Source organism: Bombina bombina, chromosome 5, assembly GCF_027579735.1.
Source record: "Bombina bombina isolate aBomBom1 chromosome 5, aBomBom1.pri, whole genome shotgun sequence".
Classification (NCBI taxonomy): domain Eukaryota; kingdom Metazoa; phylum Chordata; class Amphibia; order Anura; family Bombinatoridae; genus Bombina; species Bombina bombina.
The window spans coordinates 590,684,461-590,702,662 of record NC_069503.1 but is presented as its reverse complement, the minus strand read 5'-3'; the positions used below and the strand labels follow the sequence as shown (position 1 = coordinate 590,702,662).

Here is an 18,202-nt window from a genome sequence, read left to right as displayed (position 1 = left end):
GTTGGCAAGTGGGCCTGGCACACACGCTGGCAGGCAGGCAACTTCAATTAGATTACACTAGCAGACTGATGTTTCACAGTCAAAAAAGTTTTTATTTGAAATATTTACACTACTGTTATAACAAATATGATTGGTGGCACTAGTTGGCAAGTGGGCCTGGCAAACATGCTGGGAGGAAGGCAACTGCAATTAGATTACACTAGCTGACTGATGCTTCACAGTCAAAAAAGTTTTTTTTAAAAAATATTTACACTACTGTTATAACAAATATGATTGGTGGCACTAGTTGGCAAGTGGGCCTGGCACACACGCTGGCAGGCAGGCAACTTCAATTAGATTACACTAGCAGACTGATGTTTCACAGTCAAAAAATATATATTTTTAAATATTTACACTACTGTTATAACAAATATGATTGGTGGCACTAGTTGGCAAGTGGGCCTGGCACACACGCTGGGAGGAAGGCAACTGCAATTAGATTACACTAGCTGACTGATGTTTCACAGTGAAAAAAGTTTTTATTTTAAATATTTACAATACTGTTATAACAAATATGATTGGTGGCACTAGTTGGCAAGTGGGCCTGGCACACACGCTGGCAGGCAGGCAACTGCAATTCAATTGCACTAGCAGACTGATGATTCACAGTTAAAAAAGTTTTTATTTTAAATATTTACACTACTGTTATAACAAATATGATTGGTGGCACTAGTTGGCAAGTGGGCCTGGCACACACGCTGGCAGGCAGGCAACTTCAATTAGATTACACTAGCAGACTGATGTTTCACAGTCAAAAAAGTTTTTATTTGAAATATTTACACTACTGTTATAACAAATATGATTGGTGGCACTAGTTGGCAAGTGGGCCTGGCACACATGCTGGGAGGAAGGCAACTGCAATTAGATTACACTAGCTGACTGATGCTTCACAGTCAAAAAAGTTTTTTTAAAAAAATATTTACACTACTGTTATAACAAATATGATTGGTGGCACTAGTTGGCAAGTGGGCCTGGCACACATGCTGGGAGGAAGGCAACTGCAATTAGATTACACTAGCTGACTGATGCTTCACAGTCAAAAAAGTTTTTTTAAAAAAATATTTACACTACTGTTATAACAAATATGATTGGTGGCACTAGTTGGCAAGTGGGCCTGGCACACACGCTGGCAGGCAGGCAACTTCAATTAGATTACACTAGCAGACTGATGTTTCACAGTCAAAAAATATATTTTTTTAAATATTTACACTACTGTTATAACAAATATGATTGGTGGCACTAGTTGGCAAGTGGGCCTGGCACACACGCTGGGAGGAAGGCAACTGCAATTAGATTACACTAGCTGACTGATGTTTCACAGTGAAAAAAGTTTTTATTTTAAATATTTACACTACTGTTATAACAAATATGATTGGTGGCACTAGTTGGCAATTGGGCCTGGCACACACGCTGGGAGGAAGGCAACTGCAATTAGATTACACTAGCTGACTGATGCTTCAAAGTCAAAAAAGCTTTTTTTAAAAATATTTACACTACTGTTATAACAAATATGATTGGTGGCACTAGTTGGCAAGTGGGCCTGGCACACACGCTGGCAGGCAGGAAACTGCAATTCAATTGCACTAGCAGACTGATGATTCACAGTCAAAAAAGGTTTTATTTTAAATATTTACAATACTGTTATAACAAATATGACTGGTGGCACTAGTTGGCAAGTGGGCCTGGCACACACGCTGGCAGGCAGGCAACTGCAATTCAATTGCACTAGCAGACTGATGATTCACAGTCAAAAAAGTTTTTATTTTAAATATTTTCAAAACTGTTATAACAAATATGATTGGTGGCAATAGTTGGCAAGTGGGTCTGGCACACATGCTGGCAGGCAGGCAACTGCAATTAGATTACACTAGCTGACTGATGTTTCACAGTGAAAAAAGTTTTTATTTTAAATATTTACAATACTGTTTTAACAAATATGATTGGTGGCACTAGTTGGCAAGTGGGCCTGGCACACACGCTGGCAGGCAGGCAACTGCAATTCAATTGCACTAGCAGACTGATGATTCACAGTCAAAAAAGTTTTTATTTTAAATATTTACAATATTGTTATAACAAATATGATTGGTGGCACTAGTTGGCAAGTGGGCCTGGCACACACACTGGGAGGAAGGCAACTGCAATTAGATTACACTAGCTGACTGATGTTTCACAGTCAAAAAAGTTTTTATTTTAAATATTTACAATACTGTTATAACAAATATGATTGGTGGCACTAGTTGGCAAGTGGGACTGGCACACACGCTTGCAGGCAGGCAACTTCAATTAGATTACACTAGCAGACTGATGTTTCACAGTCAAAAAAGTTTTTATTTTAAATATTTACACTACTGTTATAACAAATATGATTAGTGGCACTAGTTGGCAATTGGGCCTGGCACACACGCTGGGAGGAAGGCAACTGCAATTAGATTACACTAGCTGACTGATGCTTCACAGTCTAAAAAGCTTTTTTTAAAAATATTTACACTACTGTTATAACAAATATGATTGGTGGCACTAGTTGGCAAGTGGGCCTGGCACACACGCTGGCAGGCAGGAAACTGCAATTCAATTGCACTAGCAGACTGATGATTCACAGTCAAAAAAGGTTTTATTTTAAATATTTACAATACTGTTATAACAAATATGACTGGTGGCACTAGTTGGCAAGTGGGCCTGGCACAAACGCTGGCAGGCAGGCAACTGCAATTCAATTGCACTAGCAGACTGATGATTCACAGTCAAAAAAGTTTTTATTTTAAATATTTTCAAAACTGTTATAACAAATATGATTGGTGGCAATAGTTGGCAAGTGGGCCTGGCACACACGCTGGCAGGCAGGCAACTTCAATTAGATTACACTAGCAGACTGATGTTTCACAGTCAAAAAAGTTTTTATTTGAAATATTTACACTACTGTTATAACAAATATGATTGGTGGCACTAGTTGGCAATTGGGCCTGGCACACACGCTGGGAGGAAGGCAACTGCAATTAGATTACACTAGCTGACTGATGCTTCAAAGTCAAAAAAGCTTTTTTAAAAAATATTTACACTACTGTTATAACAAATATGATTGGTGGCACTAGTTGGCAAGTGGGCCTGGCACACACGCTGGCAGGCAGGAAACTGCAATTCAATTGCACTAGCAGACTGATGATTCACAGTCAAAAAAGGTTTTATTTTAAATATTTACAATACTGTTATAACAAATATGACTGGTGGCACTAGTTGGCAAGTGGGCCTGGCACACATGCTGGCAGGCAGGCAACTGCAATTCAATTGCACTAGCAGACTGATGATTCACAGTCAAAAAAGTTTTTATTTTAAATATTTTCAAAACTGTTATAACAAATATGATTGGTGGCAATAGTTGGCAAGTGGGCCTGGCACACACGCTGGCAGGCAGGCAACTAAAATTAAATAACACTAGAAGACTGATGTAAAAGTTTTTTCTACAAAATTTAAACTAATGTTACACCAGATAGGAGTGGTGGCACTAGTTGGCAAGTGGCCTGGCACACATGCTGGCAGGCAGGCAACTGCAATTCAATTGCACTAGCAGACTGATGTTTCACAGTGAAAAAAGTTTTTATTTTAAATATTTACAATACTGTTATAACAAATATGATTGGTGGCACTAGTTGGCAAGTGGGCCTGGCACACACGCTGGCAGGCAGGGAACTACAATTCAATTGCACTAGCAGACTGATGATTCACAGTCAAAAAAGTTTTTATTTTAAATATTTACAATACTGTTATAACAAATATGATTGGTGGCACTAGTTGGTAAGTGGGCCTGGCACACACACTGGGAGGAAGGCAACTGCAATTAGATTACACTAGCTGACTGATGTTTCACAGTCAAAAAAGTTTTTATTTTACATATTTACAATACTGTTATAACAAATATGATTGGTGGCACTAGTTGGCAAGTGGGCCTGGCACACACGCTGGCAGGCAGGCAACTAAAATTAAATAACACTAGAAGACTGATGTAAAAGTTTTTTCTACAAAATTTAAACTAATGTTACACCAGATAGGACTGGTGGCACTAGTTGGCAAGTGGGCCTGGCACACATGCTGGCAGGCAGGCAACTGCAATTCAATTGCACTAGTGAATTTAAACTAATGTTACACCAGATAGGAGTGGTGGCACTGAGGATGGAAGTAGGCACAGTATATGCTGGCAGCCTGACACACGGGCTGGCACTAGTGGCAGCCAGGCTGGCCTGGCAACTATAATTAAATAACACTAGAAGAGGACTGATGTAAAAGTTTTTTTTTTTAAATTTACACTAATGTTACACCAGATATAAGTGGTGGAAAACAGAGCTATTAATCACAGTATATGATGTGGGCCTGACACACAGGCCTGATGGAAAATGAAATTAGATTACACTAGCAAAATGATGTAAAAGGATGGGGCGGAGCTAACTGCTGAAGTGACTGGAAGCATATTGCAGCAGCTCCTAGCTTTATCAAATAATTTGGGCTTTTTTTCCTTCACTTGATTCCCCATAACAACGGGGAGACATTGTAATCCCTATCTAAGACCCTTTTACACAGCTTGGAGGGAGATAGGGAAGAGAGAAAGGAACTTTCACAGCATATTCTCTAGTTTATACACTGCGGCCTCCTTGTGAGGCGGTGCCAACATGGTGGATCTCCACATGGCTATGCTAGCCCTTTTCAAAGACTATGGCCGTAAATTGATGGACAGGCTAGACCGTCTCATATTGGCTATTGGACCCAGGGCTGGCAGCGTTGAACCTCACGGAAGAGCAGCAGCGACACCTGTCTCGCAAGGGAGCGCCACCCAGGGGTATAATGCCCGACATTCTCTACCAGCCGCGACCTGCCCCTCAGAGTCCATTTTCAACTTATGGGAGCAGCAGATATTCAGCATTCGTCTCTGACCTAGGAGCCGCGGCTGATTTCCTGGAGCACAGTGCGTACCGCTTATGCATGCAGCGGGTAGTAGCTGTGGGAGACGCTGAGGAGGGGCTCCCGGAGACAAATGGATACAGGTCTGTGGTTGTGACTGACCGGGAGGCTGTAACCCCAGAGGCGACTTACTCTATCAGCTGGCCTCATTCTTCCCGCTACCCTGATTCCCCGCAGTGTACTCGGCCCGTTCCACATATGTTTGAGCCGGTTTCCCAGGGATATGGAGGGGACGGCAGGGGTGTCCACGGGCAGATTTCTCTCTGCAAAAAAGCTGGAATAGGCTGACATTTTTTCCCCTCCACAGCTGGGAACGATTAACCTAGCATACCTTTTTTTATCTTTTTCTTTTCTCCTTCTTTTCACTCTCTTGATTATGACGACAGTGCTGTCTGATTTTACTAGGGTTCGCATGCAAGTAGTTAACTGTTGACAGAGGGATGAACACTTGTTATACAATCCAGTGACTCTTTGCGGTGACATTTGTCCCCTTGAGTGGGTGCTATGCTACTGTCTATCACACCATAGTTGCTATGTTTTATAATGTGGAGTCTACTTTAATGAACAATGCTGCCTGAGTCAGTGTAGATTTTTCACCCACAACTGCTCCTGTGTATGTTTACTTTTGGAACTCATAGATAATTGTGGGGTTGTGCACCATAACCTACACCTGTTGCCCAGTGAAGAGAGCTGATATAATCCCTGAAACCACGTGGACCTCTACATTTATTGCCTTTCTATGTTGTTATTGTTTGCAGATCCTAACATTTCACTGTTTATTGTAGTTTAAGAACTAAGTTTAGGTTTAAACTTCCTTTATTTTAGAGCAGGACTGTACATATTCATGCCTCTTACTCTAGCTAAAAGTGTTTTGTCTCTGATCCCTATATGCTTAAGAGTGCGAGTGGTATGTGCTGTACGTCCCCTTTTGGCCTCATGATTGCTTTTTATATGCTGATATACCCTCCGCTCACAGATAGCGAAGCAAATGATAAAGCCCAAGTATTTGTAAGTCTCAAGCGGTCACACAATATTTATAGTCTTGTTAAAGTCTTAAGGTTGGATCAGAAGCACACTATGTATGATGACTGATCTTGCTGAGCTAGGGGAGAGATACTAAGCATTAAACCTGGTTGCTAACAGCGTCGCTATAACATACATAATGCATTACATGGTCCTTCTATATTGCCAAGTATGGTTAACCTAGAGCTCTTGTTTGAAATGTATACTCTATTCTAGGTTGTTCACATGCTTAATTGTCTTTGTTTAGATAACCATGATGTTAAAGTTGCTCTACCAATATTCTCGAGCGCTATGTTAAAAGGGTAAGCTAACAATAATAAGATCTGTTATTTTGGCCTCCCTCCGCCCCCCCCCCCTCCCCACACTACTTCTGTGCGGTTAGGGATGATTCCCTTTCTCTCTGCACACCCTTTTGGCAGAGTTTAGTAGTCTCTGCCCTACCCGTAGAGCCATGACTCAGTTTTTCCCTGCGCCAATGTAGAATGGCTCACGGGGGTTCAACACAGGAACATTGACTTTGCAGTGATATCCTGTTTTTCCTGAAATTTATTTAAGATAATAGTCTTAGGATTGCCTATGCTATTATAAAAGCTCAGTGCTAATGGTTATTGGATTACACTAGCAACTGAGGGATGCTATCCTCCATATTTTCCCAATTAACAATTTATACAGAGTTACCTTGATGTTTCTATTACGTTTCACTATATTGATATTGTCTATGCACTTCACAATTTGTATTTATCCCACATAAACTGAAATTGCAATCTTTACTATTATCTACGTTGACATGTCCTCAATTGCTTTGTTTAACTTTTGGTCCCACGATCGGACCTGCCTGTCTGAGGAACTTGCAAACCTATAAGATTTAAAAAATGAGGTGCCTAATGTGTTATGTCATGCCAGTATAATATATGTTGTAAATTGTATTCTGTTGATGAGACTGTTGTCATTATGCTATTTCAACCTCAATAAAAAATATTTACAAAAAAAAAAAAAAAATGATGTAAAAGTTTTTTTTTTTTTTTAAATTACAGTAATGAATGTTAAGCAGATATCAGTGGTGGCACAGAGCAATTAACCACAGTATATGATGTAAGCCTGACACACAGGCCTGATAGAAAATTAAATTAGATTACACAAGCAAAATGATGTAAACGTTTTTTGTTTTTTTTTAATTTTACACTAATGTTACACCAGATATCAGTGGTGGCACAGAGCAATTAACCACAGTATATGCTGTGTGAGCCTGACACACAGGCCTGATAGAAAATTAAATTAGATTACACTAGCAAAATGATTTAAAAGTTTTTTTAAAAAAATTTACACTAATGTTAAGCAGATATCAGTGGTGGCACTAATCACAGTATATGCTGTGAGCCTCACACACAGGCTGACAGCCAGGCAAATGCTAATAAAATTACAAATTAAAAAAAAAAAAACACTGAAGTTCTAGCCCTAAAAATGGCTTTTTGGGCTGAAGTTCTAGCCCTAAAAAGGGCTTTTTGGGGTGCTGTCCTTACAGCAGAGATTAGATGAGTCCTTCAGGTTTGTAGTGGACACTAAATACACTAGCCTAGCTATCTATTTCCCTATAAAATCACGAGCAGCAGCACTAACCCTCCTCTCACTAAGAAAGCAGGATCGTAATGAATCTATAATGGCTGCTGCCCAGGAGCTGGGAGGGTCTGTGAGGGAGTGTCTGCTGCTGATTGGCTCAAATGTGTCTGCAGGCTGTGAGATACAGGGTCAAAGTTTCCTCAATGATGACGAATAGGGGGCGGATCGAACATCGCATATGTTCGCCCGCCGCGGCGAACGCGAACAAGCTATGTTCGCCGGGAACTGTTCTCTGCCGAACTGTTCGCGACATCACTAGTTGCAAGTCACTCTCCATTATAATCAATATGGCAGCATCTATTGTGACAAGATCCACTGTGAAAGATGCAGGCATAAAAAAGTAACTTCAAAATTTGACAGACAAAACAAATTAAAGAAATTAAGAAAAAAAAAACTCTCTCTATAAAACAGTACAAACTAACATATGTAAAAAACAAACAAACTTGAAATAAAAATCCATTTTGAAATAGAGACAAAATTTAGGACAAGATGGTTCACAAGGGCAATAAGTATTTATTAATTCCTTATGCTGGACCTTTGTGTAGGCCATGGCCAGCCACTTTTACAGTTTCGAATATTTACATAAAACATTTTGCTTGTTTGTTCCCAAAGTGTTGCCATTGTAATTAATGTTTTTTTTTCATGTTGCTAATGGTTGATGTGCAAGATATCACATATTGGCATCTCACATAACTATTGATGTTATTATATATGTAGTGTGGAATGTTTGCAGGAGGAAACAGAAAAGAATGTAGTGACTGAATGTGAACAGACACTTAATACTCATTATACAGCTGATGAATTAAAAACCATAATAATGGATATTGATAAATTAATGGATGAATATCAAAAGGAGTTAAAAGAGCAAAAGAGACAGAAGTTCAGCCACAATAAAGAGGATTATCCGAATAACCCAATATATTGTTGGTCACTTGAGAGGAGATTCCATGATGTCACATGCCAACAAGAGAGAGAGGATATGCGGCAGAAAAAAAGTGACAGAATGCCCCCCCTCAGTGACCTGACATGATGGTTTTGATACATTATCCTTAGAAGGTGATTTTTAAGCTCCATCTCTGAACAGGATACTGGAGAAGAGGGAGAAAGCATAAACAGAGATGTAGAATGACCTCACAGTACAGCATGCACACAGAAGCAGACACAACAAGCAAGAAGAATAGTGCTACCAACAGATAAGTCATAGTGACTGCTTGAATGATGTGGCGCATAACCATGATGTTGATTAAGATATTGATTTGGATAATGATACTAGTGTTAATAAATTGTTGGTAATTAAGATATCGTACTATGAACTCACAGCTGCTGAACATAGTGTGCTGAGTAAAGGCCTTTCATACTATCAAAAGAAAGGATTTGATGAATTAACTATTGACAAGGATTGATATTGTTTTTTCAGGACATTGAGATGTAAAACACATTTCTCAGTCCATACTGGCAGTAGGATTCTTGATCTTAATAAAAGCAATATAGCAGATGATTGTAAGTTGTTTACTGTGTATGCATTAGGATTAAGACAGAAAACTAATTTTGTTTCAAGTACTATAAATTCAGGGGTGGAGACATTCATAAAATAAGTTCAGAATCATGTAAAGGCTCTACTAATTAAGGAACAAGAACCATGTAGTTTTTATTTAACTAAAGAGAGAATGGCCTTTAAATAGTTAAAGTGATTGCATTATTATTATATATGAAGATAAAGGAGGGCCATAATAATCTTGGATAGGGAATACAACTAACAAGAAATGCTGACTCAATTATGATATGATGGCATTTATCAAATTTTAGAACAAGATCCAGTTAATGATATACAAAAATAAATAATAATGTAATAACAAAAGACTCAGCAATATATTAAGTAAAAGTAGATTATATCATGCCAGTGTTTTATACCTTGACAACAATACATTAAAAAAAAAGCCCCTAGGAAGATCAATTGTGACATGAACACACCCTGTATTTTCAAATGTTGTAAAATTTTGGCTATTTTTGACTAGAACACTAAACCATTTGGTCACAATTCAGAAGTCATATACTAAGGATATTGGCAATTTTCTAAACTATATTAAGGATATTGTTTGAGGTGCTGATAAAATCGTATTTACCCTAGATGTAGTGAGTCTATATATATCAATACCACATGAAATAGGTGTACAATCATTCTTGAAGATATTAAAGAAATAAGAACATTACACAATACATCAGTGGGAATTTATGATGGATATTTTTTATGGATAGTTCTATATCTGAATAACCTTTTGTTCCAGGATACTTATTATTATTTTTTTTAAATGTATGGTGATGGGCTCCAATGTGGCCCTGTCACAGGCCAATTTCTTTATGCGTCATATATAGGAACAGGCAGTATATATACGGCAGGATTATTAGGACAAGTGTTTAGTGTGGCTCAGTTTCATAGATGATATATTTTGGTGAGGAGCGTGGCACACTGGAGTCCTTACATACATTTGTAGAGCACTCAAATGGTCATACAAGTTTTTTTTTACTATTTACTTTAACAGTATCTAAGGAACAGGTTAAGTTTTTTAGATACATTTCTGTACAAGAAAGGTTTACTATTAGTGACAGATCTATATTGTAAAGAAACTGATCATAACGACTTTATTACACTATAATAGTTTCCATCCAGAGAAAGTGTTTAACTCCATTGCAAGGAGTTAGTTCATGAGAACTTTACGCAATGTTCAAGAGGAGATAAGGTGTGATAAAAGGTTTAAACAAAGGACCAATAAGAGAGGATATCCAGTATCAACAATTAATATGTAGAGAGTCTTAAATAATATGAAAGGAAAAAGAGTGAACTCTAATAAAGCCAATAAAGATAGGAGACTCATTTTCACTTCAGAGTAAAATTGGAAACCTAATTTATGCTTACCTGGTAAATTCATTTATTTTATGGTGATGAGAGCACACAATCTATTACTCCTGGGAATTACTCTTCTCTACCACTAGAAAGAGGCAAAGATTCCCAAACCCCAAGAACTCTATAAACCCCTCCCGCCTCACAGGTACCTCAGTCTAATGTATAGCCAAGTAAAATAAGGTAGGGAAAAGGCATAAGATCCAAAATGGGACCAGGGGAAAAAATGGAAAAAAGCAACCCAGAACAAAACAGGGTGGGGTCTCGTGGACTCTCATCACCATGAAAGAAATTCATTTATCAGGCAAGCATAAATATTTTTTTCTTTGTACAGGTGGTGAGAGCGCACAATCAATTACTCCAGGGAACAAAAATCCAAGCTGTGGAGTCCACGAGTAATAAAGGATGGGATCTAAAAAATATATTTTTTCACTTAAAAACTAAATCCACAAGCCTAAAAGAGCCCAAAAAAGGCAATACAATTAACCTGAAACAACTGCCTGAAGAATATCCTACCAAAGGCTGCTTCAGAAAAAGTAAAAACATTAGAATGGTAGAAAAAAATAAGCAAGGAAGATTAAATAACTAAATAGAGAAATAAGTCTACTCACAAAACAATCAGAAAAACAAGAAAAGGCAACTGAACTGAAAGAAAGAAAGGAAAGCTATCTGGAAAGAGGTTAATCTGCCTCCAAGAAAACTTTATAAATCAAGAGCTTCAACCATGAAGCCAAAGAAACAGCAGAAAAGAAATGAACAAAAGAACCAGCAAAAGAAACAAACGGAGGGGCCGATTTATCAAGCTTGATGCCCCTTGGCTCGCCGGAAACAGAAGTTATGAAGCAGCGGTCTAAAGACCGTTGCTCCATAACTTGTCCGTCTGCTCTGAGGCCATGGACAGAAATCAACCCGATCAAATATGATCGGGTTGATTGACCCCCCTGCTAGCAGCCCATTGGCCGCAAATCTGCAGGGGACGGCATTGCACCAGCAGTTCACAAGAACTGCTTGTGCAATGATAAATATAGACAGCATATGTGCGGCGGACATGATACGCTACATCGTATCATGTCCACTCGCACTATGATAAATTGGCCCCATAGGGCAGATCTTGTCCGCCGCACATCGACTTATCATTGTACCAGCAGTTCTTGTGAACTGCTGGTGCAATACTGCCCCCTGCAGATTTGCAGCCGCTAGCAGGGGGTATCAATCAACCTGATTGTATTGGATCGGGTTGATTTCTGGAGATGTCTGTCCGCCACCTCAGAGCAGGCGTATAGGTTATGAAGCAGTGGCTTCATAACTTGTGTTTCTGGCAAGCCTGAAGGCTTGTCAGAAACACAGGGCATCAAGCTCCATACGGAGCTTGATAAATAGGCCCCATAGTGTTAATATTCAGAAGCAATATGTACATAGTTATCCCATAAAACTTGATTCATGCCAAAGTTAAAGGGACATAATGCTCATATGCTAAATCACTTGAAACAGATGCAGTATAACTGTAAAAAACTGACAGGAAAATATCACCTGAGCTTCTCTATGTAAAAAAGGAAGATATTTTACCTCACAATTTCCTCAGCTCAGCAGAGTAAGTTCTGTGTAAAAAGTTATACTCAACTGCTGCTTAGCTTCAGGTAAAAAAAAATGAAGAAATGAACAGCAGCCAATCAGCATCAACAGTGCTGAGGTCATGAACTTTTTTTACTGTGATCTCATGAGATTTGACTTAACTCTCATGAGATTTCATTGTAAACTTCCTTAAGATGAATAGGGAAATAAGATGAGAGTGCACGTAAGCTCGCTCTTTCCGCTGTCCCGGGACAGACATACTGATTTGCTGCTTAGAAGTCCTTTACAATGGGATGTGTCTACTGAGAAACTTTTGAGGTAAAATATCTTTCTTTTTTACATAGAGATGTTCAGGTGATATTTTCTAGTCAGCTTTTTACAGCTATACTGCATCACTTTCAAGTGTTTAAACATTTGGGTATTATGGCCCTTTAACATCCTGAACCTGTTTTCTAAAGGTCAGTACATTGTTAAATATTAATGTGTGAGTGGCTGAGTGTCAACAAAAGGCTGCTTTTGCCAACATTCATAGCAGGGATAGATCCTATGTGAACTGCAAGTGATAGCAATAACTCTGTAACATTTTACAGAACTGTAGCCATCTATAGCTAGTTACAGCCATAGACAGCCTACTTTGCTCAGATTGTTTCAAGCAGTGAGTCAGCTTGGAAGTAATAACATCATATCAGGGGCGTATTTTTGAATAGGCAAACAAGGCACTTGCCTAGGGCAGCAGATTGGAGAGGGGCATCACTTTTTTGTGGCTATTTTTGTAAAAAGCTTACAGTTATTTTAGAAGTATTATACAGGTATATTATGAGAAATTGTGCCCAAGGAGCATTCTATGGGGGTATAATAAGAGATGCCCATGGAGCTTACTCTTAGAGGTAACTCTGAACCTTCCATTTATTTAGCTAGCTATTGGCTTTAGTTCTGTTGGCTTTCAGCACTTCACATTCTGTTTGGGGAAGCATTGTATCAAGAAATCTGTGTTTGGGGGTTTATATATATTGCAGCAATAGTTAGATATATATATGTGTGTGTGTGTGTGTGTGTGTGTGTGTGTGTGTGTTTGTGTGTGTGTGTGTTTGTATGTATGTGTATAATTTTGTGTAAGCAAGTGTTTTGCAAGTCCTTGTGAACATTTACTTTGGAAATTCCATGAAAAAATTAAATTCACATTACTCCCTGCCAAAAAAAACAAAACCATATGGTCAAATAAAGATTAAAACCTTGGGGGTGGGTGGGGGTAGGGGGGCAGCATAATTTAAAATGCTTAGTGCAGCACAAAACCTAAATACACTGCTGCAACATATATTTCTATGAAAGCAAGTATGACATAATAGCCACAGTGGTCTATGTTGCTATTATGTGCAGTAGCCTACATTGCTACCACTGATCAATTCCCTAAATCATTCACGCAGCTCCCCATGACAATTAACCCTAAATGTGACTAGGGTTTTCTGACATTATGGGGTGCAGTTTACATTATTTGTATAGGAAGGCTTTGGGGCAGCAGTGGTTAAGTTTCATATGCTATAACATTGATGACTATGTAAAAATACTTTTATCATGATGGCAAATGCACATTTTTTAAGTCTATGTGTGTTATAGATTATAAAAATCTAAAGTAAACTGAGCACAGTTTTTTTTAATAGAAAATCTTATTTTGTCAATAAACTTACATTTAGGTGCATATTTATGTAAGTGCGAGCGGACATGATAGGATGTAGCGTTTCATGTCCGCTGCACATTGATAAATGCAGACAGCATATAATTTTTCTTGTGAACTGCTGGTGCAATTCCGCCCCCTGCAGATTCGTGGCCAATCGGCCGCTAGCATGGGGTGTCAATCAACCGATCATATTCGATCGGGTTGATTTCTGTCCGCGGCCTCAGAGCAGGCAGACAAGTTATGGAGCAGCGGTCTTTAGACCTGTTATCTGTTCACCATCCGCCTCCGCAACATTTCCTTTTTTCATTATTTGACAGTCAATAAGGGAGACACCACATGCCCAATGTATTTTTTACAGCAGTGCACTCTCACGCTGCTGCTTTTGGCCAGCAGCAGATATCAATGATCCAGTTGCACTCTAATGTAAACAGTGAATCCACTATAAAGATTCACTATTTACTTTGTGGTCACAGGAGGGTTGTGCCTTTGTGAGATACAGCAAATAGACAAAAAGCTAATTCGTTTTTTCCCCCATGGTGTATGTTGTAATAGTGGTTGGGTGTAATTTTCAAAGTGTACCCGACCTTCATCAGATACTGTGTAAATTATGTGCATGCATAACTGTGAAAGCATCCAGTGCTGGTAACCAGAAGCTTTCAGAGACAGCGATCTAAGCATGTACAGGAAGCAAACACAATTCCACATGACTTACAGCTGTTTGTACAGTGTGTCAAGCTTACAGTAAAGGCGATTATTTCCACTAAGTGCTAGATTACGAGTGTAGCGCAAATGATCACTCCTGCTCGAGTGTTAAATTCGCTAGACGGAGGTTTTTTGCACGCATCGAGTAGAATGCTTATTACAAGTTGAAAGAAAATGTTTTTGAACAATAGTTAACCCGGCACACCCAAAAAATTAAACTTCGAATATCGTGATATCATCGGCGTATTCCCCTATAGACTTCAATAGAGGGCGAAAAGTGGAAAAAAACTAACACCCTTACTCACGTACAAACCCAATCACATTTAACCAAGTACGCTAACCCGGCATGAAATATTAATATTTTACAGTCCAATGTTCTTCACATAGAGAAATATGTTCTATTTATTCATGAATACATATTTATATATATATATATATATATATATATATATATATATATATATATATATATATATATATATATATATATATATGATTTTTTTTGGTAAAATATATATCTATACATTTATATAGTAGACCTCGGGAAAGCACTCTCACTTCTTAACTTAACTGCCAGGGCGCTAGTACAGGATAAATAAAAGTAACAACAACTTGCACTCGCTGGTCTTTTTAAAACACACTTTCTACTGTGAATAAATAGTGACGTTTCGGGGACAAAGTATCTGAGGTCTGACTTTGTCCCCGAAACGTCACTATTTATTCACAGTAAAAAGTGTGTTTTAAAAAGACCAGCGAGTGCAAGTTTTTGTTACTTTTATACATACATACATATATATATATATATATATATAACAACATTTTAAATTAGGGGGAGATAAAAGGTGAGTTTAAAATCCTCCACTACGCACAAAATATAGAAAAAATAAATCATTGTGTAGTTCATTAACAAATCTAGACAGGCCCAGAGGCTTGTTTATCCACAGAAAACCTCTGAATTACATTGTTTCCAATGCAGCAAAGGATTCTGGGTAAGATATGCAAATTAAGTACACAATGACACACCTTTTTACTTCAGTCTGCTTTTCAGCAGGTTCCCTTTACGCCAAAGTATCGCTGTTCACACAGCTTATAAACTTAGCTAGGGTTAGTGCAGTGATTCATAACCATCCCAGGACAGCTGTTTCGTGGTTTTTGCCACTCATCAGCTGGGAGTAGGTTAGAATCACTGCTGGGTGAAGTTGATTCCGGGCAGAAAACAACAACATTTTAAATTAGGGGGAGATAAAAGGTGAGTTTAAAATCCTCCACTACGCACAAAATATAGAAAAAATAAATCATTGTGTAGTTCATTAACAAATTGGAATTTACAAATAGTTAATTGGAATTATTTTTTGGCACACCACACATTGGATCACTACATCATCATTGGATCATCACATCAGGCATTGGTTCTCTTTTTCTTTTGGAACACTAGCACACATTAGGATTTGGGACTATTATTTGTGACTATTTGTGACTTTCTCATAAGGTGCACCTTGCAGACGGTACACTAAGGTTATCCCTTTTTTAGGAACCGTTATAGGATCATTTATGATCACAGATTTGTGTACTGTACATGTCTAGTTGTATATGTAAGACTAAGACATACAGCTGATTTTATCACTATTATTTTACTGTATACTAGAGATAGGTAACTCTTGAGAGATATTATTATGTGTTTACTGCTTTAATAAAATACTATTTGTTTTTACACATCCATAGCCCGTTAGGGGCTCTATAAAGATAATTTTTCCACATTGCCCTAAGTTAAACAGCTCTTTTACCTAAAAAAAATTACAAAGACCCACTAACATTACAAACCCCCCCAAACCCACAAAATAAAAAAAAATATCTAAAAAACCTAAGCTACCCATTGCCCTGAAAAAAGGTATTTATCTCTTTTACAAGCCCAAACCCTAAACTAAAAAAAAACATCCCCCAAAAAATTAAAAAACCTATCACTAACCCCCGAAGATCCACTTACAGTTTTTAAAGTCCCGCTTGAACGATCTTCATCCAGGCAGCGAAGTCCTCATCCAAGCGGCGAGAAGTCTTCATCCAGACGGCCTCTTCTATCTTCATCCAGAAGGCAAAGTCCTCATCCAGGCGGCGAGAAGTCTTCATCCAGGTGGCCTCTTCTATCTTCATCCTGGAGGCATCTTCTATCTTGATCCCGGCGGCGCAGAGCGGGTCCATCCTGAAGACATCTGGAATGGAGCATCCTCTTCAGACGTCGTTGCCGAATACAGAATCTTCAATGCAAGGTACGCGATTCAAGTTGGCGTCCCTTGCATTCCTATTGGCTGAAAAATCTGAATTATCCAATAGGAATTAGAGCTGCTAAAATTCTATTGGCTGTTTAAATCAGCCAATAGGATTTAAGCAGCTCTCATTCTATTGGATGAGCGGCGAAATAGAGGCGGAATAGGGGTTAATAATTTTTTTCTAGTGTTGGCGATGTTGGGAGCGGCAGATTTGGGGTTAATAACTTTAATATAGTGGTGGCGATGCGGGAGGGCCTCAGTTTAGGGGTTAATAGTTAGTTTATGGGTGTTTAGTGCACTTTGTAGCAGTTTAGTTATGAGTTTTATGTTACAGATTTGTTGCATAAAACTCATAACTACTGCTTTTAGATTGTGGAACGGATCTTGTCGGTATAGGCTGCAACGCAAGCTTTTTAGCCTGACCGCAAAACTTGTAATGGCAGCGCTATTTAAGTCCCATGAAAAAACGTAATTTTTACGTGTGCGGGACTGACGTTGCGATACAGGCTAAAAGGCTTGTGGTACAGCTATACCGACAAGACTTGTAATGGCTGCAGTCCGGTTTTAACGCTGAAATTACCATTTTTTCAGCGTTAAAACACAAATGCACAACTCGTAATACACCTACACACTGCACAGGTAAAAGGGATAATTGTAAACACATTAAAAGGGGAGGAAATGTTTTAGTACAATGTCCTTCTAAAAAAGCTCATTACAGTCACTAAAAAAGAGTTCTTGCAACTGAAAATCTGTAGAGTAAAAATAATAAAATACAATTAAAATACAAACAATTTACTTTCAAGGACCATATACATTTTCACATATTCAGATAAATATTACTGATTCCTTACCTTTCTTTTCTTCATGTGCAAAGCAGAAGTGGCCAATGAGAACGAGGAGGAACACTGATATGCCATGAAATATCTCTCTCCTCATGATGCTTTTTCTGCCCATATTTTGGGAGGCCCAGCTAAATCACTGTCTCTTGCGTATGTGTCTCTCTGTAGCTAATTCTTGACCCTCCTTTTACTATTAGAATGTGTATTGCAATTAATGTAGGCAATAGAATAATTATGACGTTCCTTTCTTCTGTGCTGTATGTGTGAGTGACAATTTGCAAGGTTTGTGTTTATATTCTAGTGCAGCCTCCATGAATTGCAAAACTTTTGTCACTTTTTAGTCATAGCTTAATTCCTCCCACTATAAGTCAAACAAGAGAAGCTTGGCATGCCTTGATTGTCACCTCATATGACTCATTTAATTCCCTTTCCCTACTAAGTGACCCTTTAGCTCTAAAGCTAAAATCTGACCACTATTACTCAGTTATTTTAACCAATCTTTAACCTTTTTTTTTAGGGTGATATAATCATTTTATATAAATGCACCTCATAGAAAAGAAGGCAAAATCCACACAAAATTGCTGCTATAAGGTTCACTTAGTGTGTGTGTATCCAATAATTTATG

The 18,202-nt window shown here is 38.4% G+C and overlaps 1 protein-coding gene across 1 annotated transcript in view; it reads right to left on the bottom strand.

Annotated features, from left to right (window-relative positions):
* LOC128660624 (epidermal growth factor receptor) overlaps positions 1-17,874 on the bottom strand; it is a 411,537-nt gene extending 393,663 nt beyond the window's left edge. The window contains exon 1 of the mRNA XM_053714555.1: positions 17,590-17,874. Within this exon, the coding sequence (XP_053570530.1) occupies positions 17,590-17,692 (103 nt within the window). The 5' untranslated portion in view covers positions 17,693-17,874. The remainder of the gene's footprint in view (positions 1-17,589) is intronic.
* Positions 17,875-18,202: the final 328 nt, after the last annotated feature.